The sequence below is a fragment of the Phaethon aethereus genome, assembly GCF_964289735.1.
Source record: "Phaethon aethereus genome assembly, contig: HAP1_SCAFFOLD_562, whole genome shotgun sequence".
NCBI lineage: Eukaryota > Metazoa > Chordata > Aves > Phaethontiformes > Phaethontidae > Phaethon > Phaethon aethereus.
In genome coordinates, this window is record NW_028114144.1 from 1 (window position 1) to 22,387 (window position 22,387).

General features: G+C 71.8%; 3 protein-coding genes across 3 annotated transcripts; all 3 read left to right on the forward strand.

The window, feature by feature from the left end:
- Positions 1 to 790: 790 nt before the first annotated feature.
- On the forward strand, positions 791 to 8,011 carry MAP1S (microtubule associated protein 1S; the record flags this gene model as incomplete). Its single annotated transcript, XM_082015826.1, has 7 exons — positions 791 to 968; positions 2,525 to 2,626; positions 3,343 to 3,425; positions 3,545 to 3,905; positions 4,073 to 7,417; positions 7,538 to 7,755; positions 7,856 to 8,011. 7 exons carry the CDS (start codon positions 791 to 793, stop codon positions 8,009 to 8,011), a joined length of 4,443 nt encoding a protein of 1,480 aa, XP_081871952.1.
- Positions 8,012 to 12,739: 4,728 nt separating this feature from the next.
- On the forward strand, positions 12,740 to 19,849 carry FCHO1 (FCH and mu domain containing endocytic adaptor 1; the record flags this gene model as incomplete). The annotated part of the gene is given in 28 exon segments (XM_082015827.1): positions 12,740 to 12,766; positions 13,501 to 13,591; positions 13,685 to 13,687; positions 13,690 to 13,759; positions 13,852 to 13,999; positions 14,091 to 14,237; positions 14,314 to 14,418; positions 14,650 to 14,748; positions 14,860 to 14,956; positions 15,048 to 15,092; positions 15,176 to 15,248; positions 15,417 to 15,496; positions 15,579 to 15,757; positions 15,837 to 15,864; positions 15,950 to 16,012; positions 16,115 to 16,157; positions 16,277 to 16,368; positions 16,478 to 16,887; positions 16,890 to 17,097; positions 17,323 to 17,441; positions 17,540 to 17,645; positions 17,725 to 17,836; positions 17,928 to 18,083; positions 18,425 to 18,557; positions 18,665 to 18,864; positions 19,047 to 19,111; positions 19,208 to 19,372; positions 19,774 to 19,849. Coding segments are annotated over 28 exon segments (3,087 nt in total). The 3' UTR covers positions 19,797 to 19,849.
- Positions 19,850 to 21,079: 1,230 nt separating this feature from the next.
- B3GNT3 (UDP-GlcNAc:betaGal beta-1,3-N-acetylglucosaminyltransferase 3) lies at positions 21,080 to 22,320 on the forward strand (the record flags this gene model as incomplete). The annotated part of the gene is made up of 1 exon (XM_082015829.1): positions 21,080 to 22,320. Exon 1 carries the CDS (start codon positions 21,097 to 21,099, stop codon positions 22,318 to 22,320), a length of 1,224 nt encoding a protein of 407 aa, XP_081871955.1. The 5' UTR covers positions 21,080 to 21,096.
- Between the last annotated feature and the right edge of the window lie 67 nt (positions 22,321 to 22,387).

Consider the following 22,387-nt stretch of genomic DNA (forward strand, 5'->3'; position numbering starts at 1 on the left):
CCCCCTCCCCACCTCAGACACGCTCCCGCTCTCCCCTGGATCCAGCTGGATGCTCCCGCACAGCACACCGGCACCCTTGGGTGCCCACGCCCGGGGGGCTGTGAGTGTCCAGGGCCACATTAAACGCCTTGGATTCATGCCTGCTGCCTCCTTTTTGGGGGGTTTCTGGGCTGCCAGCACCCCTCTGCCACAGGGTGCGGGGCAGGGGTGGGTCCCATCCTGCTGCGGGTCTGTGGGGGGCACCTGAGGCTGGGGGCCAAGGGCTGGTTGTGGGTCCCGGGGGGCTCTGGCAGCCCCGTTTGTCCCCTGCCCGCTGGGAGCTGATGGGTGGAGAAGCATTTTGGGAACGGACGCCGAGGGCAGGGGGATGCAAGGGGGTCCCCAGCCCCATCCCACTCTGGCCTGCGCTGCGCATCCCACTCACGCAGCCCCAGCCCCGCACTGCATCGCACTGCATTGCTCTGCACCGCACAGCCACATGCCCGCACCGCCGCCCGTCACTGCACCGCCCTGCACCGCCCTGCACCGCCCACCACCCAGCTCCGCGCTGGCCTGCGCACCCGCTGCGCTGCGCTGCGCTGCGCGGGCGGCCGGACCCCACCCACGGCGGCCCCACCCTGCCATTGCCCCTTTAAGACCTCCCCGCCCGCCTACCGTTTCCCTGGTCCCTTTCCCCGCCGTGATCTCCCATTGGCCGGTGGTGACATCAGTGGGCGGGGTTTGGCGGCGGCGACGCAGCGGCGGGGCGTGGCCCGGCGCGGCGCGGCGCGGCGGGCGGGGGGCGCCGAAGATGGCGGCGGCGCGGGCCGCGGGGGCTGCGGAGGCCGCGGGCCGGGCGGTGGCGGCGGTTCCGGTTCCTCCGCCCGGCCCCGCCGCGGGGCCGCGCCGCTACTCGCTGCTGGCCATCGTGGGTGGCGGCTGCCACCGGCCTGGCCTGCTGGCCGCCGCGCTGCAGCAGCTGGAGCGAGGTGAGCCCGCGGCTCCCGGGGCGGTGGCGACCGCGGGTGGGCCCGACGCTGCCCCTGCGCGTGATGCTCCGGGCTCTGGCCCTCTCCTGCCGCGCGCCACCCCCCACCGGATCTGACACCCCCCCCCGGGGGCGACCCCTCCCGCCCCACACCCCCGGGGTCTGACCCCCCCGGGACCTTCCGGTCTGCCCCCTCCCGCCCCAGGTCTCCAGGATCTGGATCCCCCAGCATCTGCCCCCTCTCCTGCCCCAGACCCTCAGGACCTGCCGCCCCCAGTCCCCCAGAACCTTCCCCCTCTCCTACTCCTTAGCCCCAGGATCTGCCCCCCAGATCCCCAGGATCTGCCTCCTCTTCTGCTGTCGACCCCCAGGACCTGCCCCCCCAAACCCCCCAGGATCTGCCCTCAAAGACCCCCAGGATCTGCCCCCTCTCCTGCCCCGGACCCCCCAGGATCTGCTTCTTCCTGGATCCCCAAGATCTGCTCCCCCAGGATCTGCCCCTCTGCCCCTGGGGTCTGTCCCTGGGCTCTGGGCCTGCGGGTGGGCTCCTCTGCCCCATCCCCTCCCCTTGTCACCACCCGGGCTGGGCTGGGGAGGCCGCGCCATGGGGACCCCCTCCAGCCTCTGCTGCCAGCCCTCCCTGAGCTGTGGCCGGAGCTGGGGGGGGGCTTTGGGGCCGTGGCAGCAGAGCAGCCGGGTCCCCCAAATCGTGGGGGCACACGTGTTGCCTGCCCCATCCCCCCTGCCTCCTGGGACCCGGCGCCCTGCGAGGGCAGGACCGAACCTCACCGGCCCCGAGCAGCGAAACCGCCCGAAAACGGCCCCAGCCCTCGCCTGGCACCTTGTGCAAAATTTGTGCAACCCCCCGTGGTCACCCTGCGCCGAGGCCCGGCTGTCTTACGCCATCGCCTGCTGGTTTGCCGGGCCGTTAGCAGGGAGTGGTTGCGGCCACGCTGGTTGGCCTCCCCAGCGGGGGTCTGGCAGCCCCCCACGAATACCCCTGTGAGGTCCCAAAGGGGTTGCGGGTTGCGGTTTGGGGCTGCGCTTTGGAGTTCCCAACGCCGCTCTGGGAGCCGGGAGCACCCGCACCGGTACCATCAGTAGCACCGCGTGCGCCAAATCCTCCAGCAACATTAATCCCTTTAATTGCCGCCTTTGAAGAGGCGCCGGCAAGGTGCGCCCGTCGCCGCGGGGGCCGGGGTTTTGGGTTGGCAGAGCTGGCGGTGCCGCCGTGAGTCACCGCGCAAGGTGCTCGCCCACTGGGCAGCCGGTCGGTGCGTCGGCCTCGTGCCGGGGGTTCAGCTGGGCTTGGGGACCCACTGGGGTGTCCCCAAGGCCACCGGGCTGGCATGGCTGTGCCTCGGGGCGAGGTAGGAGGGGGGCAAGGGTGGATGTTGAGAGAGCCAAGTGTCCCCACCGTGCTGCTTCATGCATAAACCACTGCCATGTGGGTGCTGCGGTGCAAGGAGGGGGCTTTCCATGGGGCACGTGTGGGTGCTAACAGGGCTGAGCCCCACCCCCCCCCCCCGCCTTATTTTGTGTCCCCCCTCCCCAAAGGAATCCGCTCTTGGGACATCGACCTCTCCTCCTGCAACCTGGACGAGCAGCTGAAGCTCTTCGTGTCCCGTCACTCGGCCACTTTCTCCAGCATCGTGAAAGGTAAAAGAGGGGAAACAGCCCCCCTCCGGGGTCACGGGGAGGTGAGAACCCCCCCCAGTTCCAGCCGGGGGGGCGGCGGGGAAGGGGGCTGCTGGGGAGGGACTCGCACACGCATGTGAGTCCCTCCCCAGCGGCCCCCCTCCCCGCCGCCCCCCCGGGCTGCTGCAGGAACAGTCTTTGCTTTGTGACCCCCCCACCACGGCCAAGCCCCGTGATCCCCCCACGTGAGAAACCAGCCCATCCCGGGCTGGGACGTGATTTCCCGTGGAAAGAAGGGAAAGGAGAAGATGGAGGCAGGAATGCTGGGGCTGCTCCGGTGCTTCTTCCCCATGGTGTCCCCTTGTCATGCCCGTGGGTCACCCCCTGGCAGTGGCCATGGGGGGTGGTCAGGTCTCCAGTGGGTGGCTGCAGCCCTCAGACCCCCCCCTGAGAGCACCCAGGGCTTGCCACGGTGCTCAGGGGGGACAGGAGGGGCTCCCCCAGCCTGTCCCCCCACTCTTTCCTCCCCTCCCTGTGGCAGGAAGGACATGGGAAATGTGTCCTTCGGCTCAGCGGATCCGCTGGCCCCCACGGTGTCCGGGAGCCCGATCCCTCTTCCACAGGGGAAGTGGGCAGGCACTGACCCTGCTGCCGTGGCCGCCCCCTCCCCATCCCACCTCCACGGGATGAAGCCCGTCGTTTTGGGGAGGGTGGGTGTCAGCCCTCGTTCCCCGCAGGTCAGCGGACCCTCCACCACCGGGGAGATGTGCTGGAGACCCTGGTGCTGCTCAACCCTTCCGACAAGTCCCTGTGCGACGAGGTGAGCCGGGGACACCGGGGCTGAGCTCCCTTCGGAGCCACTGGCAGGGAGTTGCCGCAGGATGGAGCCTGGTGGCATCCTCCTGTCCCCTCTTGTCCTCACGTCCCCTCCATCCTCAGCTGCGAAACCTCATCACGGATGTGTCGCAGCACAAGCTGCTGGTGTTCGCGGGCCCTTGCGTGGAGGAGACGGGGGAGCTGATGCTGCAGACAGGCTGTTTCTCCCTGCGGGATTTCATCCAGATCTTCACGGATAAGGAGGTGCGGTGCCGGGGAGGGGAGCTCGGCTGGGGGACCCCGGGGAGGAGCTGCCGGTGTGCGGGGGGGCCGTGGGCCAGCGCTGCCGGAGCGACTGTCTGCTCACGTTCTCCGGCGTCTCGGCAAGGAGCCGGGCATGGCAGCGGCGCGAGCGGGAGGCTGGCCCAGCCGTCTGCTCTGCAGGCAGCCGCTCCGCCTCTCCCGCCAGCACGTCCCTTCCGCTGTGGGGCTGGGGAAGGGGCAGCGGGGCCCCGAGCCCCAGCTTGGGGGTGGGTGTGAATGGGGGACCGGCCCCCCATGGGCATTGTGCTGGTGACCGGCACTGGGTATGGGGAGTGGGACGGGGCTGCCCCTGGAGACCCGGGGAAGGGGGACCCTGTGCTTGCTGAGGCGGGGGGACTGAGGCAGGGCACCCCCTGGGCTGCCCCACATCTGGCCCTGGGTGCCCCATCCCACCTGAAGCTCTGGCTGTCCCCATCCCCTCGCAGGTTGGGGAGATCCTGAGCTCCGCGGACCCCTCGGCCAAGGCCAGGCTGACCATCAGCTGCCCCGACTTCGGGGAGTGGAGGGATTCGGGCTTGGACCATCACAACCTCCAGGACTTCATTGAGCTGCGCTACAACCCGGGCTGCATCCTGCCAGAGATGGAGGGGCTGGAGGAGTTCATGGAGTACCTCTCGGAGTCCCTGGAGCCCCAGTCCCCCTTTGACCTCCTTGAACCCCCCACCATGGTCGGCTTCCTCAAGCTCTCCAAGCCCTGCTGCTATATCTTCCCGGGTGGGAGAGGGGACTCGGCTTTCTTTGCCGTCAATGGCTTCAACGTCCTGGTCAACGGAGGCTCCAACCCCAAGTCATCCTTCTGGAAGCTGGTCCGGCACCTGGACCGCATCGACTCCATCCTGGTGACCCACGCGGGCACGGACAGCCTGCCCGGCGTCAACAGCCTGCTGCAGCGGAAGCTGGCCGAGCTGGAGGAGGATCCATCCCAAGGTTCACAGGGTAACGGGGACTGGGCGAAGAACCTCATCTCCCCGGAGCTGGGTGTTGTGTTCCTCAACGCCTCCGAGAAGCTGAAGGACATCAAGGGCAACTCCCGGGTGCTGAAGAGCTGCGACGAGGCTGCCCTGACCCTGCACTACCTGGAGAAGCTGGGCATCCGTCCCAACCCGCTGGCCCGCGACAGCGGACCCCGTGCGGAGCCCACCGTCCTCTTCCAGAAGATGGGAGTGGGCCGGTTGGACATGTACATCCTGAACCCCGTGAAGGGCACCAAGGAGCTGGAGTTTCTCCTGCAGCAGTGGTCAGGCAACAGCTACCCTAAGGAGCAGGATTTGCCCCTGCAGTGCCTGACCTCCGTCTGCGCCCTGCTCATCTGGCACCCCGTCAGCCCCTCCGAGAAGATCATCCGGGTGCTCTTCCCTGGCTGCACCCCCCAGGGCCGCATCCTGGAGGGGCTGGAGAAGGTGAAGCACCTGGAGTTCCTCAAGCATCCAGTGGTCACCAAGAACGATTTGAAGGGGCCACCGGTGTCCCAGCCTGAGAAGCCGCTCAAGCAGAGGAGGGCAGAGAGCAAGGAGAGCCTGAAGTCGGCTTCCAAGCTCAGCTTGGTGGAAACTGGGGTGCTGGCGCCGAAGGAGAAGGCTCCACCAAAGGGGGAGAGGAAGGAGGTGAAGGCAGGGACCAAGGAGAAGCCAAAATCCCTGGGGGAGATGGCCAGAGTGGGGTCAGAAGAGGAGAAAGCCAAGGAGGCTCGTGCCAAGCTGGACTCTTCGATGGAGAAGCTGAAGGCGGATGCGAAGCTGAAGCTGAGCAAGGAGAAAGCGGTGCCCAAGAAGGAGCCCGTCCCCCGGAAAGAGAAGAAGCCGCCGAAGAAGGACGAGGGGGCCGAGGCGAAGGGGGAGGCCAAGAAGGAGGTGAAGGTGGTGAAGAAGGAGGTGAAGGCTGAGACGTTGCGGAAGGATGCGAAGGAGAGCAAGGCAGAGGCCAAGGCTCCTGCGAAGACCCTGTCCCGGAAAATGCCAGTGCCGGAGACCCGCAAACCCCTGGCCAAGGCCGGCAGCATCAAGAAGCCCCCCCCCAAGAAGGAGCCAGAGAAGCCCAAGGCCAAAGCCGCCCGGGAGGCAGGCAGCAGGAAGGAGCCGGGGGCGTCGGATGGCTCCAAGTCCTCCTCCCCTGAGGACATGCTGCCGGAGGCCGAGCGAGGCCGGGGGACCACCTCGCCGGGGGCCAGCGGGAGGAGGAGGAAGGAGGAATCGACAGATGAAGGCATCACCACGGCCGAGAGCGAGCTGGAGCCCTCGCCGCTGGAGAATGGGGGGGCTGGGGGACCGGGGGACTCGTCTTGCCTGGAGAACGGCCTGGAGGACCCCGACAGCCCCCAGCGTTTCCGCTACCTGGAGAGCAGCCCTTTGAGAGCCATCTGCCCCCCCTCGCCCCTGGCCAAGACCCCCAAGAGTGACCGCAGCGTCAACTTCGACCTGACGCCCACCGGGATGCTCAACCACGGCCCCGAGGGCGGCGAGGACGCCTGCGGCAGCTCCGAGGAGAAGACCCTGGAGATGATGTCTCCGGCCAGCTCGGGGCCGGCCAGCGCCGGGCACACTCCCTTCCACCAGTCGCCGGTGGAGGATGGCGCGGAGGAGCCGGGCGCCGGCACCAACCGTCAGCCCAACCCTTGGCCGCCGGCTGGGGGCAAAGCCTCGCAGGACGGCTCCGGCGCCTCGCAGGAGAAGCAGGCGGGCTGCCTCTCCCTCAGCCCCTTCAAGGACGACGTCCCTGACGTGTCCCCCACCATCACCACCCCCTCGCTGCCGGCCGAGGTGGGCTCCCCGCACTCCACCGAGGTGGACGAGTCGCTCTCGGTCTCCTTCGAGCAGGTGCTGCCACCCGTCAGCGAGTCCCCGCCGGAGGAGGGCAGGCGGTCCCGGGGGACCGGGGGGACGCCGGAGCCGGAGGCCACCAAGGGCGGGTTGTCTCTGCCGCTGCGGCCGTGCCACCACCCGCCGCGGGCTGACGGCGACACGGTGCCGTGGCACGGCCGCCGCTCCGACTCGCCCCACGACGTGGACCTCTGCTTGGTGTCACCCTGCGAGTTCGAGCATCCCAAATCGGAGCGATCGCCCTCGGCCGCTGCCAGCCCCCGGGAGCTGTCGGACAGTGATCCGTCGCAGGAGCTGGTGCAGCGCCAGGGCCGGCCCCGCCAGCCGGCGGGCGAGACGCCCCCCACCTCTGTCAGCGAGTCGCTGCCCACCCTCTCCGATTCCGATGTCCCTCCAGCCACCGAGGACTGCCCCTCCATCCTGGCCGACGGGCTGGAGTCGGACGAGGACTCGGAGCAGCCCACCCGTGGCATGGCCAGGGCCCGTGACCCACTGCCGGCCCCCATGAAGGACCCCTGCCCCATCCCCGCCCAGCCCGGCATCTGCATGGTGGACCCCGAGGCGCTGCCGGCCGAGCAGACCCGTACCGGGAAGAAGGAGCCCCCCGGCAAGGTGAAGAGGACCCCGTCCCGCGTGGGCTCAGCACCCGCTGCCCCGAGGGCTGAGCCCCCCCGGCACCCCACCTCAGCCCCCAAGGCCAGGGGCCCCGCCACCTCGGCGCGTGACGCCGGGGACAAGGCCAGGCTGCTCCCCGGGGACAAGAAGGGCCTCTCCGGCGGGGACGCCCGCGCCCCAGGGACCCCTCGCAGCGCTGGAGCCCGGCCGCTGGCAGGAGCCGGCAGGGCGTCACCAGCAGGTAAGGGGCTGGGGGGGACACGACGTGCTGGAGCAGCGTGGAGGCACCGCCGGTGCCGTGCGGTGGGTTTGGGGGTGCTTGGGGGCCACCACTCACAGCGCCGTACCCTTGTCCTGGCAGGCACGCGGACCGCGGCCCCCCCGGGCCCCCCCGTCTACGTGGACCTGGCGTACCTGCCCGGCTCCTGGAGCGCCCGGACGGTGGACGAGGAGTTTTTCCGGCGCGTCCGTTCCCTCTGCTACGTGGTCAGCGGCGACGACCACCTGAAGGAGGGCGTCCTGCGGTCCCTCCTCGACGCCCTGCTCGCCGGCAAGCACCAGTGGGGCAGCGACATCCAGGTGAGCCCCCCTCCGGGTACCCGCAACGGTGGGCCCGGCCCCCTCCCGGTGCTGGGGGGGGACGCGGCGCGGTGACGCGGCACAACGGGTGTCTCCGCAGGTGACCTTGATCCCCACCTTCGACTCGCTGGTGATGCACGAGTGGTACCAGGAGACCCACGACCGGCAGCAGGAGCTGGGCATCACGGTGCTGGGCAGCAACAGCACCGTGGCCATGCAGGATGAGACCTTCCCTGCCTGCAAGGTGGAGTTCTGAGGGGGGGGGGGCGCACCCCGCGGCGTGGGCTTCATCCCCACCCTCCTCCTCCTCTTCCGTGAGTCCCTCCTCTCCCTCCCTCCGCACCCAGTGACTTGGGACTGCACCAGCCCCCAGCCACTGTGGCTCGGAGTGGGGGGAGAGGGCGGGGTCTGCTGGAGGGAGATGGGGTCGTTCCCCACTCCCCCCCCCAGGCTCCCTGGTGACCCCGGGCCCACGGCACCCCCACGCCGCACCCTCACGCCGCGTGGTTCCCGCATGCCCACGCTGGAGCCGTGCACATCCCACTCTGCACCCGCCGCCGTCCTGGGGAGGGGTGAGGGCCCAGCTGGGGAGGGGGTGACCCTGCCTTTGGGGGCAGCACCCAGCCCCACCCCGCAGCGGTGCCGAGCCCCCCGCGGGCAGCGAGCCCCGGCCGCGCGCGACTGAACAGGGTAGATTTTGTTGTTTGCTGTCACAACCCCCTCCCTGGACAAGCCACTACTGCCCCCCCAGTACCCCCAGCCCTGGCCCTCAGAGGGGGCCGGGTCTCCTCCCTGAGGGGGGCACAGGGCTGGGATGACCTTGGCCACCCCAGGGGGTTCCTGTCCCTGGCACCGTGTGTCCCCCCCCCCCCCGTGGCTGCCAAGCGTGGTCGTGTATGTGTGTGTGTCCCCAACTTCATGTGCAGCAGCTGGGGGGGGGGCCTGTCCTCTCCGCCAGGCTGAGACCTGGCAGCTCGCTGCACTGATGGCTCTTCCCTCCCCGGCAGCAGGGGCCGTGGGACCTGACCCTGCACCCCAGCTGGGGGGGGGGACTGGGGAAGGCAGCCCCCCCATCCACCCCCAAGCCCTCGAGCTGTTAAGAAACCAAACGTCCTGTGCAATTTTTAAGGGGTTTTGTGAGCGGAGAGCCGGGGGGGGGGGAGCCAGGCGGGGGGGGGGGCAGGATCTGCCCCCCCCCCCTCATTCCCGCCTGGGGCAAACACTAACCCGTTTTGTAGGAGGCTCCTCGCTGGCTCTTTTTATAATGACTTTTTAAGAAAAAAAAAGGAAAAAAAAGAAAGAAAACAAAGGAAAAAAAAAAAAAAAAGGGCAACAACGGAACAAACCAAACCCGGTTATTTATCTGCGGCCCCCCCGGCCCCCACCGGGCTGGCGGCCGCGGGGGCTTTTACCTTGGATTGTATCGTCCTACGTGTTCGGGGAGGGGGGACTGAATGTTTCACCTTTAGTGCTTTATATCTATTTTTTTCTTAGCTGGCAGCTGGGTTGGAGGTTGGGGGGTGCGGGGGGGGCTCTCCCGACCCCCTCCCACCCCCCCCCCCGGCCTGCGGGTGCCGGCACGCTCCACGTCTTGCACCCCCCCCGCCTTCCCGTTCGGCAAATGTGTTGGAAATGAGCATTAAAGAGAAGCTCCCGGCCGCGCGCTGCCTGCCGTGCTTGGGGGGGCTGGGGGGGTCCCCGCTCCGGGGGGGGGTGGGGGGGGTGTCGGCTGCCACCGCGGGGTCCTGGGATGCTGCAGGGAGGTTTATGGGTGCTGGGGATGGGCGGGGGGGGGGGGTGCTCTGGAGCCGCATCTGCGCTGGGAGAGGGGCTGGGGGGGGTCCAAGGTATCGCCCTTGGGGGGGGGGGGGGCTGGGGGGGGGTGTCCAAGGCATTGCCCTTTCGGGGGGGGGCGGGTGCGCCCGCGCGGCTGCGGAGGGATGCGGAGTTGCCATGACAACCGCGGTCCCGCCCGCGGCGGGGGGGCCGCAGCCGCCGCGCTCCGCCCCCGCGCGCCTGGCACGGGCCGGGGGTTGGGGGGGGGGGTCCCATGTCCCTGCGCCGCTGCTGCGGGGCTGAGCCCCCAACCCCGAGCTCCCCCCGCGACCCTCAGCCCCCCCCCCCCAAGACCCCGCATCCCCCCGGGCCCCAGCACCTCCCGGGCCCGCTGCCCCGGCGGTGGGGCCGCGGCGGCGGCGCTGCGGGGAGGGGGCTCCGCGGGCCGGGCGGCCGGTTGTGACCTCCGAGGCCGGGGCTGCGCCAAGCGCTGTCACCGCCACCGTCCCGCCAGGCCCCGGCACCGCCCGACCAGGCCGTGTGCCGGCGCGGCGACCGGCCGGGGTTGGGCCTGGGGGCCGCGGGGGCCCGTGGCCGCGGGGATGGGGTGGCGGTGGCCACCGGGGCCTTCTCCGGGGCGGCTGCCGAGGCGCCCGGGGATGCCGCAGGGTCACGGAGGTGCCCACGAGAGCGGCGCCGGCAGCGGCCTGACCCCGGGCTGAGCCACGTGTGGGACCGCCGGACCCACCGACCCCTCTGTGCCCGTCGCCGGTACCGGCACCGCGCAGCAGCCCCGGCCTGGCGCAGCCGTGCCGGGAGATGGGACCGGCGGCAGCGGCACCGGCGCGTCCGCGGGACGCAGGGTCCCGGCCCCGCCACCATCACCGGTGGCTGGGGCACCACGGGCCGGTGTGGGACCGGCTCCGTATGGCGGGGGCGGGGTGTGTTTGCGCTTGTCCGCCCGCGGGAAGCCCCCGCCGCTCGCCCGTGCCCGCCGCGGTGCCAGCCGGCGCCGGGGCATGAGCTCAGCGTGGCGCGAGGCACCGGCTGGCACCGGCGGGGGGGGTGTGGTGGGGGTGTACCGGGGGCTGGACCGGGGGCCGGCCCGGGACCGCGGCTGCGGTCGCAGCCGTCGAGGTCGGGCGCGTCGCGGCGGGGCGGGGGTGCGGTTGCACACCGTTAGCACCGAGCGCACCGGCACCGGGAGGGCGGCAGCCCCCGGGGCTGGCGGAGCCCCACGGCCGGGGTGCCGGAGCGGGCGGCTCTGGGCCCTCCCCGCATCGCCCCCCGCATCGCCTCCGCGGGGGAGGGGGGGGGGCGGCGGACGCTTTAAAAATGTAAATCGCGGCCCCCCCCCGCCGCGCGCGGCGCGGTGGCGGGCCGGCCAATGGGAGGCGGCGGCCGCTGGCTGCGGTAACCGCTGCCGGGCGGTGACGACCAATAGCGAGGCGGCGCGGCGGGAGGGGGCGTGGCCCGCGCGCCTCCCCCGCCCCCGGCGCGGGCCCGGCCCGGAGCGCGCGGGGCGGCGGCGGAGCGGAGCGGGGCGGGGGCGGCCCCGCAGGTGAGTGCGGCCCCGATCCCGCCGCCGGCCCCCCCCGGGGAGGCCGGGACACCCGTCCCCCGGCCCCGCGCACCGCGCGGGCCGTGCAGCCCCCGCCGCTCCCGCGCGGTACGTGGGCGCAGCCCTCCGCCCCCTCCCCGGGACTGGTGTGCACCCCGCGGCCAGAGCCCCCCCCGGGCTGCGCATGGCTCCCCGCCGCAGCGCACCCCGCCCCGCCGGCCGGTACAGCCCCCGGTGCCCCCCGCGCACGGGTGCAGCCCCCTCCCCAAAACGCTGCCGGTGCTGCGGGCAGCCCCCCGCCCCCGCCGCAGGTGCCGGCGCCCGGCGCTTTCCCTCCTTTTTTTTTTTAGGGGGGAGCATCTGCACCCCTGTGCCGCCCCGACCCCCCGCCGTGCCTCTTCCTCCCACGGCCGCGCTGCCCGGGGGGGTGGGAGGGTGCACAGCCCCCCCCGTACCCCCCCACCTCCCCTGGCCCAGGCAGGTGGATCCGGTCCCCCCGGAGCCCTCCTCAGCCTTCGGGGGCCACCCGCGTCCCCCGCACCCCACGCCGCTGAAGGTCACGGCCCCGGGGGGGTCCCGGGTGGCCCTGCCGCAGCCCGGCGGGAGGCTGCGTGCCCCCCCCCCCCCCCGCGCGCCCCCCGCCCCACCCGGGGACCCGCTGCCGCCTCCGGGGACTTTGGCCGGCGGCCGCGGGGTCAAGGCGTCTGCGGCCACTCGTGACCGGTGGCAGGTCGGGGTCGAGCCGGGCCCTGGGTGTCCCCCCCCCAGCCCCGCTTCGCCCCAGCCTGGCCGGGGGAAGCTGGGGGGGCTGTGCTGAGCCTGCCCCGCTCATGACACAGGTGGCTGAGCCTGTGCAGAGGGACGGAATGGGCCGGGGGGCTGGGAGCGGGGTTCTGGGGGGCCGTGGTGTACCCTAACCCCTCTCTCTCTCCCTCCAGACCACCAACGTGCCGAGGATGACTGGGGGGGCCCCCCGAGCCCCCCAGCAGCGCAGGGTGAGTGGGGCCCCCCCATCACACAACCCCCAGCCACGCATGATTTTTCGGTTTCCTGTTTTCCTCCGGCGTGTGATGGGGAGCGGCGCCGGGGGGGGGCACAGCCCGGGGGTCCTCCCTGCCGAGTTCTGGGGGGCAGCTCCTGTGGGTGACCCCCGGCTCGGCTGCATTTGGGGTTCAGCAGGGCGGGGGCCTAGACACCTAGGTCCCCGGTTGTGGGGAGAAGGGGTGCCCCCCCCGGGCGGGGGGGGGGGCCGGTGTGTGGGGTGGTTTTGGGGGGCTGGGGGCCGCGGGCACAGCCGGGCACGGGAGCAGCCGCCGCCGCCGCGCAGCAACCGCTCATTTATTATTTAGCTGCGTATCTGGTGTCAGGCCCGAGCGCCACCCTGGGCCCCCCCCCGGCCCCCCAGCTCCCCGGGGTGCCGCACGCCGTGGGGAGGGGGCTGTGGCGGCGGGCACAGGGGAGCCTGCGGTTTCCATGGCCACGGGGCTGCAGTTTCCAGGCAAAACCGAGAAATCCAGCGGGTGCAGGCGTGGTGCGGGGGGGGGTGTCCCCACCGAGCCCCCACCCCACCCTGTAAGGGCCCGGTGTGTCCCCAGGGCGCCGGGAGCTGAGCCGCGGGTCTCCACGCCGACATCCCCCCCCTCCAAGATGTCCTACTTCACCGAGCACTTTTGGGTAAGCCTGGACCCCCACCCATGGGTGCCCCCCACCCTCCGGGGCTCACTGGGTGCGGCGGGGGTTCATTGCCGCCAGTAATTTTGCAAGGCCCGATGCCTCCCGTTAACGGTGCAAATTAGTTGCCGAGGGAGGGGGGGGGGGGAGCCACGGGTGCGGGTGCCCCGGCCGCGGTGCCGTCCCCGTCACCCCCCCGGGGTCCCGGCACCGCGGGGGGAAGTTGGCAGCGCCACCGGGGCGCGAGGCGCAGCTGCCGCTTCCTGGTTTGTCTCCGCCGGGGGCAGGCAGCTGCCTGCATCTTCCCCTGCCCTCTGCCTCAGTTTCCCCAAGTGGGGTCATGCTGCCGGGGGGGGGGGTGGGAGTGGGGGGAAGCCACCCCCCGCATGCTGGGGCGGGAGAGGGCAGCACCCAAAACGGCATCCGGTGTCGGGGCTCGGCTCCCCCTTTCCTGCCTCGCTCGCCCCAGGGAGCCCACCCCAGCCCCCCCGGCCGGTTCTGGCCAGCACCACCCCGGCAGGGGTGGGGGCTCCGCACCCCCCTGTGCACCCCAGGGGGGGCACCCGGGCCCCGTTTGGGGTGTTTCCACCCAAAACGGCGCTTCCCGCCTGCGCCGGCCGGTGCTGCCGGCAGTGCCGCTGTCCCGGGGGGGGGACGGGACTGGGGGGCGGGTCCCCGAGTGCCCGTGCCGTGGGGTGCTGGGTGGGTTTCGGGGGCTGAGGGGGGTCCCCCGCCAGGGCGAGAAGAACCACGGCTTCGACGTGCTCTACCACAACATGAAGCACGGGCAGATCTCCACCAAGGAGCTGGCTGACTTCGTCCGCGAGAGTACCGGCGCGGGGCCGGGGGACGCACACCGGCCGGGGGGGTCCCCGGCACCGCCGGGCTCCATCCCCAGCGCCCCCTCCCCGCTGTCCCCAGGGCCGCCATCGAGGAGAACTACGCCAAGGCCATGGTGAAGCTGGCTAAGATGGCCACCAACGGGACCCAGCTGGGGTAAGCGGGGGTCTGGGGGGTCCGGAGCCCGGCGGGGGGTGGGGGAAAGACCCAGCTCATCCCTGCCCGTGCCCCCCCGCGCCCCCCCCCAGGACCTTCGCGCCGCTCTGGGAGGTTTTCCGCATCTCCTCGGACAAGCTGGCCCTCTGCCACCTGGAGCTGATGAAGAAGCTGCACGACCTCATCAAGGAGATCTCGCGCTACGGCGAGGAGCAAGGCCGGGTGCACAAAAGGTACCGCGTACCCCCCCGACACCCCCCCCCACCCCCCCCCCCCCACCCCCCCCGTCCTCCCCCGCCCACCCCTCCGGGCCGCGTGTCCCAAGTCCAAGGAGGAGGCGTCGGGGACGCTGGAGGCCGTCCAGCTGCTGCACGGGGTGGCCCAGCTGCTGCCCAAGTCCAAGGAGAGCTACCACAGCAAGTGCCAGGAGTACGAGCGGCTCCGCAAGGAGGGCACCAGCCAGAAGGACATCGACAAGGTGAGACGCGCCCCGGCCCCGCCGCCGTGGTCCCGGCCCCCCACCCCAAGTTCACGGCCGCCGCTCGGTCCTGCAGGCAGAGCTCAAGTCCAAGAAGGCGGGCGAGGCGCTGCGGCGGGCGGTGGAGAAGTACAACGCTGCCCGGGCCGACTTCGAGCAGAGGATGCTGGATTCGGCCGTGGTGGGCAGGAGCGGAGCGGGGCGCGGGCAGGAGCCGGGGCGCGGGCAGGAGCCGGGCGCGGGCAGGAGCCGGGCGCGGGCAGGAGCCGCCGCTCAGGCTCCCGGTGCTGGCTGCGCGGCGCGGTGGCGGCACGGGGCAGCGGGTCCTCGGGGACGTGCCAGCCCTCCGTGGTAATGACGGCCCGTGGGGGACGTGCCTGGAGCCCCCCCCGCCCCTCTGCCCCCCCCCCAGCGCTTCCAGGAGGTGGAAGAAGCCCACCTACGCCACATGAAGGGTCTCATCGGCTCCTACTCGCACTCCGTGGAGGACACCCACGTCCAGATCGGGCAGGTGGGTCCCCAGGGAGGGGTGACAGGCCGGTGACGCCCCCGAGCCGTGTCCCCCTTTACTCTGGCTACGATGTGTGTCCCCCCGCCGCCCCCTCGCTTCTTGTTTTTCCAGGTGCACGAGGAATTCAAGCAGAACGTGGAGAACATCGGCACGGAGATGCTGCTGCGGAGGTTTGCCGAGAGCAAGGGCACGGGGCGGGAGCGGCCAGGTGAGGCTGCGGGCGGCATCACGGTGGGCTCCCCCCATCCGCACGAGGATGGTGCCGCGTTGCCGGGCTGATCCCCCCCTCTCGGCGGCAGGAGCGTTGGATTTCGACGAGTACAGGCTGGCCCCAGCGCAGGAAGGCAAGTACGTCTGCATCCAGCAGCCCCACGCCGGGGGTTTTGGGCGTAGCGGGGCTGCTCACCGCTCCGTGCCCCCCCCCCAGGACCCAAGAGGAGCCGTAGCAAAGCTTTCCGCATTCCTGGGTTGAGCCGTAAGGAGAGGGATCGCGACGCTGTGTAAGACCCCCCCCTCTCCCCCGTCCCCGTGTCCCGCATCCCTTGCCCGCTTCGGGATCTAACGCTGCTCTGCCGTTCCCCAGGGAGTCCTCGGATGCCGAGGTGGTGAGTGTCCCAGTGCCGGCCCCGGGGTTGTTTTTTTCCATACTGGGAGGACTGGGGAGCCAGCGCCTCTCCGAGCATCTCCCCGCAGGGCTGCCCGGAGGTGGATGAGGACGGGTTCACCGTGCGCCCCGACATCGCCCGCGGTATCCTTGTGCTGGCGGGGGGGGGCGTGGGGTGTGATTTTGGGGGGTCCGAGCACGGGGTGTTGCCTTGACGGGGGCTCAGCCGCGGCGGAGAACCACGTCTGCTCCTCCAGCGACTCCGACTACGACGAGGATGAGCCCCGCAAGTTTTACGTCCACATCAAGCCGGTGCAGCCCCGGGAGGCGGGCGGCAGCGCCGGGGCCACTGTGGAGCAGCTGAAGGCCACCGTGGGGAACCTCATCCTGCCCCCCAGCATTGGGGTGAGCCTGGGGGGGGGCCCGCAGGGTCCCCGGGGACTGTGCCAGGGCCAGCTGACCCCCTGTCCCCATTCTCTTGCAGGGCACCGTCAAGCGACAGTCGTCCGTGAGTGCCCCCCCGGGGCTTGGCACAGCCGCGGCGTGGGGGTCCCCCTGGCTCCGCGGCCCCCGACGCCTGTCCCTGTCCCTCCGCAGGGCACGTGGCACCTCTGACCCCGGCCCCGAGCGACGCGGACCCCGAGGGGACGCTGGCGGCAGGTGAGGCCGTGCCGGGGGGTCCTGGGGATGTTGGGGGGGGGGGTCCCGGGGATGAGGGGGACAGCGGCTCTGCAACCCCCAGCGTGTGCCCTCTCCCCGCAGGTGACGGCGCAGGGAGCGGGTGCCCGGCGGCTCCGATGAACAGGTACGGGGCAGGGGGGGAGCAGGGCACCGTGGGGCGATGCACCCCACGCTGCCACCCCCGAGTCCCCTCCCTGGGGGTCCCGGGTGGACACTGAGCCGCCCACTCTGTCCCCGGCGCAGCGGCCCCAGGAAAGCCCCCCCAGACACGGTGCCCCCCGCCGCTCTCTTCGGGCCCCCGCTGGAGTCGGCTTTCGAGGCGGAGGATTTCCCGGGTGAGGATTTGGGGGGTCAGGGAGGACGAAGTGGGCGGGTGGACCCCGGCATCCAGGTGCCGTGGCCCCCCCCCGCCCCACAGCGCCCTGACACGGGGTCTCCCCGCAGCCCCCCGCACCTATGTCCTCACCTCCTCCTCCTCCCCCTTCTCCTCCTCCTCCCCGGAGAACGTGGAGGACTCGGGTTTGGACTCGCCCTCACACCCCGCACCCGGACCCTCCCCGGACTCGAGGCCATGGACCCCGCAGCCAGGGACGCCGCAGAGCCCCCTCCCCAAGCGGGGTGGCCCGCCGGACCCCCTGCCGCCACCACCACCCGCCGCCCGGGACCCCGGTGCCTGGGTGCCGCGGCCCCGCAGCCCCGCCGGCCGCCTCCCCGAGCCCCCCAGCTTCGCCGTCTTCAACGGCCCCGGGGCTGAGGGGCTCTGGGAGGACGTGGGGTCGGCGCCCCGGGGACGCAGCCGCTGCCCCAGCGGCCCGTCGCCCCGCGAAGCCCCCTCGCCCGACCCTTTTGGGGAGCCCCGCCATGGGTCAGGCCCCGCAGCCCCGGTGGGGACCATCCCCCTCTGCCCTGTCCTTCCTCCAACTCGGCCTCTTCCTCCTCATCCTCCCCGGCCCCCCCCAGCGGGGGGGAGTCCTCCAGCCCCTCTCCGTGGACCTGCCAAGGGTCGGGGACGAGGCTGACCGAGGGCGGCCCGCCGGCGGATCCCCCGCCGCAGCCTGAGCCGGGTGAGTGGCAGGGGCGCAGGAGCTGCCCCCGTTACCCTTAACTCTGCCCCCCCCCCCACCCCGAGCTGGGCGCAGGGTCTCTCCCAGCCTCGGCTCAGCTGAGAAGGGGGCTGAGACCTGCCAAACTCATTGCACTTGTGAGACCCTGCCGGAGCCCCCCTGGGGGGGCCCTGCCATGGCGGGCCTCTCTCTTCACCCCTGATTTTGTGCCCCCGCCTCACCCAGATGCTCTCCCCGCCCGGCCCAGCGCAGCCCCCCGGGAGGTCCCGCTCATGGCCCCCCCTCGCCGTTCCCGCACGAAGAGGCCAGCGGCCGGCCCGGCCGCGGGCAGCAACACCGACCTGGTGCGTGGCCGGGGAGCGGGGCCCGGCTGTGGGACCCCCAGGGCGGGGGCCCGACCTGGACCACCCCCCTGCCGCCCCGCTGCCGTTTTGCCTTGCAGTCGCGCTCGCTGAGCCCCTCGCCCTCCTGGAACTGCGGCCCCTCGCACTCGGCGCCCGCCAGCCTGGGCGAGCGGGGCTTCTTCGCTGTCTCCCAGCCGGCGCTCGGCGCTCGGTGGGTCCCGGGGGCCTGGGGGGTGGCGGGGTGGGGGTCCCATCCGGGCTCTGACCGTGCCTGCCTCCCCAGGACTGTCGCGGGGTCCCAGCCCCGTGGTGCTGGGCTCGCAGGACGCGCTCCCTGTGGCCACCGCCTTCACCGAGTACGTCCACGCGTACTTCAAGGGGCGCGACACCGACAGGTACGGGGGTCTCGGGGGGGGCCAGGGGACCCCCCCTCAGCCACCGCGTCCTGCCTGGGGCATCCGCTGACCCCCGGCCTGTCCCCGGCAGCTGCCTGGTGAAGGTGACGGGGGAGCTCACCATGTCCTTCCCCGCCGGCATCGTCCGCGTCTTCGGCGGGAGCATGGCCCCCCCGGTGCTCAGCTTCCGCCTGCTCAACGCCGGCGCCATCGAGCAGTTCCTGCCCAACGCCGAGCTGCTCTACAGGTGCGGGGACGCGGTGACACCGCGGCACCGGCTGCCTGGGGCCGCCTGGGCAGCTGGTATCGGGGTACGGGGGGTGGCCGGGGGGTGGTGGATGCAGTGCTGGGGAGCTGTATATCGGGGTACACGGGGCACCTGGTTTCCCGGGGATGCCCGGACGTGGTGGGGAGCCGGTAGAGGCAGCGATGGTGATCTGGGTACGGGGGTACACGGGGTTCTTGGGGTTCCCGGGGGCCTGGGCATCCTTGGGAGCCGGTGGGTGCGGCGACGGGGAGCTGGATATCGGGGCGCCGGCTTCCCCGGGGGGCCCAGGCTCCGCTGCGGCTCTGACCCCGTCCCCGCAGCGACCCGTCCCAGAGCGACCCCAGCACCAAGGACTTTTGGCTGAACATGGCGGCGCTGACCGGGCACCTGCAGAAGCAAGCGGAGCAGAGTCCGGCCGCCTCCTACTACAACGTGGCTCTGCTCAAGTACCAGGTGAGCCCCGTGGGGGGAGAGCTGGGACCCCCGGGTCCCCCATCCGGCTTCTGGGGGCGGGAGGGTCTCGGTGGCCCCCACCCCGAAGCCTCCCCGACCTGTATCAGTTCTCGCGGCTGGGCCCCGGCTCGGCGCCGCTGCGGCTGTGCGTGCGCTGGGACTGCTCGCCGGCCGCCACGCGGGTCAGCGTCGAGTACGGCTACAACGCCGGCGCCCTGGCCCTGCCCGTGCCCCTCGCCAACGTCCACGTCCTGCTGCCCGTGGATGAGCCCGTCGCCAACCTGCGGCTGCAGCCCCCGGCCAGCTGGTAAGCTGGGGGGCAAACGCAGGACCGGGGGTCCCAACCCACCCCGCCCAGGGTGGGAGAGGGGGACCCTGAGCTGGGAAGTGAGGGTGCTGATGGGGTGAGGAAAGCAGAGAGGGGGGATGGGGTGGAGCGGGAGGGGTTTGGGGGTCTGGGGGCTTGGGGACATGCCCGTGTCCTGGCAGGAACCTGGAGGAGAAGAGGCTGCTCTGGAGGCTGCTGGACGTCCCCGGTGCGCCGGGGCAGGGAGGTGAGGCTGCACCCACCCTGCTCGGAGGGCAGGGGAGCAGGGTCCGGGCTCGGTCCCCGCAGACCCCCCCCCAAACCCTCCCGCTGTCCCCCGCAGGCTGCGGCCGGCTCTCGGCCAGCTGGGAGCCCCTCTGCGGGCCCAGCAAGCCCAGCCCCGTGGCGGCCCAGTTCAGCAGCGAGGGCAGCACGCTGTCGGGCGTCGAGGTGGAGCTGGCGAGCGCCGGGTACCGCATGTCGCTGGTCAAGAAGAGGTTTGCTACAGGTACGGCTGGCGGGGCCCAAGGGTGCGGGGTCCCTTCCCCAAGGCCGCGTGGGGTCCTCTCCCCATCCCCTGTGGCCCCGGGGTGCAGCGGGTCCCTTCCTTGGGGTGCGCAGGATCCCTTCCCCGCTCTCCAGGGTGCGTGGGTTCCCTTTCCCAAGGTGGACGGGGTCCCTTCCCTGCTCCCCATGGCCCTGGGGTGCACGGGGTCCCCTCCTTACCACCCCAAGCTCCGTTCCCCCCCGCACTGAGCGATGCCCCACGGCGATGCCCAGCCCAGGGAGGGTGCGGGTAGTCCAGTTCGGGGCCGGCATTGAGCCCTGGCCGCTTGGCGATGAGCGTCCTCGCGCCGGGCACGTGCCCCCCCACCCTCACAGCCCCTCCTCACTGCCTTTCCTCCGCAGGGATCTATCTGGCGGGGTCCTGAGCCGCCTCCCGATGGACCTTCCGAGCCCCCCGGGCTTCCCCCTTGGTTGTGTGGACTTGAAACACTGGATGGAGGCCAGCTGAGGAGGGGGTGCTGCCGGGCGAGAGCCCCCCTCCTCCCCTTCCTCCTCCTCCTCCTCTCCCTCTGGCCCCCTGCTCCGTGGCTGTCACCGTGTCGTCTCCTGCTGCCCGGCGGTCGGTCCCCTCCGCCCTTCCCTGTGCTGTGAAGGGAGCAGGACCTGCTCTTTTAATAAACACTTTATTTTCTAATAACGCCCCCGCCAGCTCCTGCCTGCCTCCTGCCATGACGCCCATCCCCGGGGCCTCCAGGCTTCTCCTTGGAAACGGGGCTTGGCTGATGTGCCACGGCTCCCCGGGGGCTCCGGTGCTGCGGCACCGGGGGAAACCGAGGCAGGGAGCTGGCAGCGCTTTGCCGAGCCCTTTCCTTGTGCCCGCGGGTGCTGCCGCCCCGCCTGCGGCGGGTGGACGGGCAGAGGGGCGGGCGGACGGACGGACGGACGGGTGGCCTCACGGCACCCGGCGGGGGAAGGATCCCCGCAGGAGATACCCGCGTGGCTGGGCCCGCGGCGCTCCTGGCGCGGTGTGAGGATGGCCCCGAGCTGGCTCTGGGACAAGGTACCGGGGGTCTGGGGGGGTCTCACCGGGCGGGGGGGGTCTCATGACTCTTTGCAGTGCAGCGGGGTCCGAGCCGGCGCTGCTGGGCACTGGGTCGGGGTCCACATCTTGGGCAAAGGCTGGCCGGACCCATCCCTGGATGGATCGCCAGCGCGGTGCCGGCGGGCGAGCGGCGGCCGGGCTCTTGCCGGGGTCCCCGTGCTGCCCGGGGACCCCGTCCCGGTGCTTCATCTCTGAAGGCGAGAGCTGCTGGCAGCAAACCCAGGTGGGCTCCTTGCACCCAGGACCACCCCACCACCACTTCGCAACGCCTCGAGCCGGCGGTAACTCCTTCAGCCCCCGCCGTGCCGGTGGGTCTGGGGGACTGCGCGCCCTTGCCGGCCGTCCCCGGGTTTCGGGGCCGCACGCTGTGTCTGCTGTCCCGAAGGAGAACAGCCCCATCGCAGAACCGGCGGTGTATTGCCCTCTGGGGGGGTCTGCCGGACGTTCCACCGCACAGCCGGAGCAGTCGGGCTCTGCCCTGTACCCCAGGGTTGTCCCACCCAGCCTGGGCCCTCCCTGCGCGGCACCGAACAGCTGCTTGCCCGCGGCGCGGCTGGCGCGGCAGGAGCCCCCGGCTCCTCTCCTCCCGCCGGGAGCCCCGTGGTCCGGTGCCACAGGGAAGGATGCTGGGGCATCCCTCTGGGTGCCGGTGCCCCGGGGCTGCGGCACAACCGGCGCCGAATCCCACTCCCCGTCTCTTGCAGAAGGTGTCCCCGCGGCGCTACAGGCTGGAGCTGTGGGGTCTGGTCGCCGTGGGGTTCCTGGGGCTCTGCTACCTGCTCCACCACGATGACCGGCTGTGGCGCAGCATGGCCCCCGAGCGCAGGACCCCCCCCAGCCCCCGAGCACCCCCCAGGCACCCCCCGCCCCACGTTCTGCCCACCCCTGCCCCGTGCGTGGCCAACGCCTCGGTGCACAACATCTCCGGCTTCGCCAAACTGCCCGGCCACGTGCAGGACTTCATGCGGTACCAGCACTGCCGCTCCTTCCCGGCGCTGCTCGGCGTCCCCGGCAAGTGCGGCGGGCCTGAGGGGTCCTCCAGCGTCTTCCTCCTCTTGGCCATCAAGTCCTCGCCGGTGAACTATGAGCGGCGGGAGGTGATCCGCAAGACCTGGGGGCGGGAAAGGACCTTCGAAGGAGCCTTCATCTGCCGGGTCTTCCTCGTGGGGGTGGCCCCCAGAGCCCAGGATGCCAAGAAGCTCAACCGGCTGCTGCGGCTGGAGCAGCGGGAGCACGGGGATGTGCTGCAGTGGAAGTTCAAGGACACCTTCTTCAACCTGACGCTGAAGCAGGTGCTTTTCCACGCCTGGCTGGAAGAGCACTGCCCCGGCGCCCGCTTCGTCTTCAACGGGGACGACGACGTCTTCGTCAACACGGACAACGTCGTCCGCTTCGCCATGGCCACCCAGGGCGCCCAGGAGCAGCACCTCATGGTGGGGCAGCTCTTCGTGGACAACAGCCCCGTCCAGCTCCGGCACAGCAAGTACTTTGTGCCCAAGCAGCTCCTGCCCTCCGAGCGGTACCCGCCCTACTGCGGCGGCGGCGGGATGCTCATGTCCGGCTTCACCGCCCGCGTCATCGCCCGGGAATCGCGGGACATCGAGCTCTTCCCCATCGACGACGTCTACCTGGGCATGTGCTTGAAGAAAGCGGGGCTCCTGCCCGCTTCCCACGCCGGCATCCGGACCACGGGCGTGGGGGTGCCGGCCAACACCGACCCCTTCGATCCCTGCTACTACCGGGAGCTGCTGCTGGTGCACCGCTCCACACCCTACGAGACGGCGGTGATGTGGCAGGCCATCCACGAGCCCCGGCTGCTCTGTGGCAAGCGGGTGAGCATCTTCTAGGGCAGGCGAGGAGGACCGAGAGCCGGGGGGAAACGCCGGCGTCACCCCAGGGCTGCCCGGGCTGCGG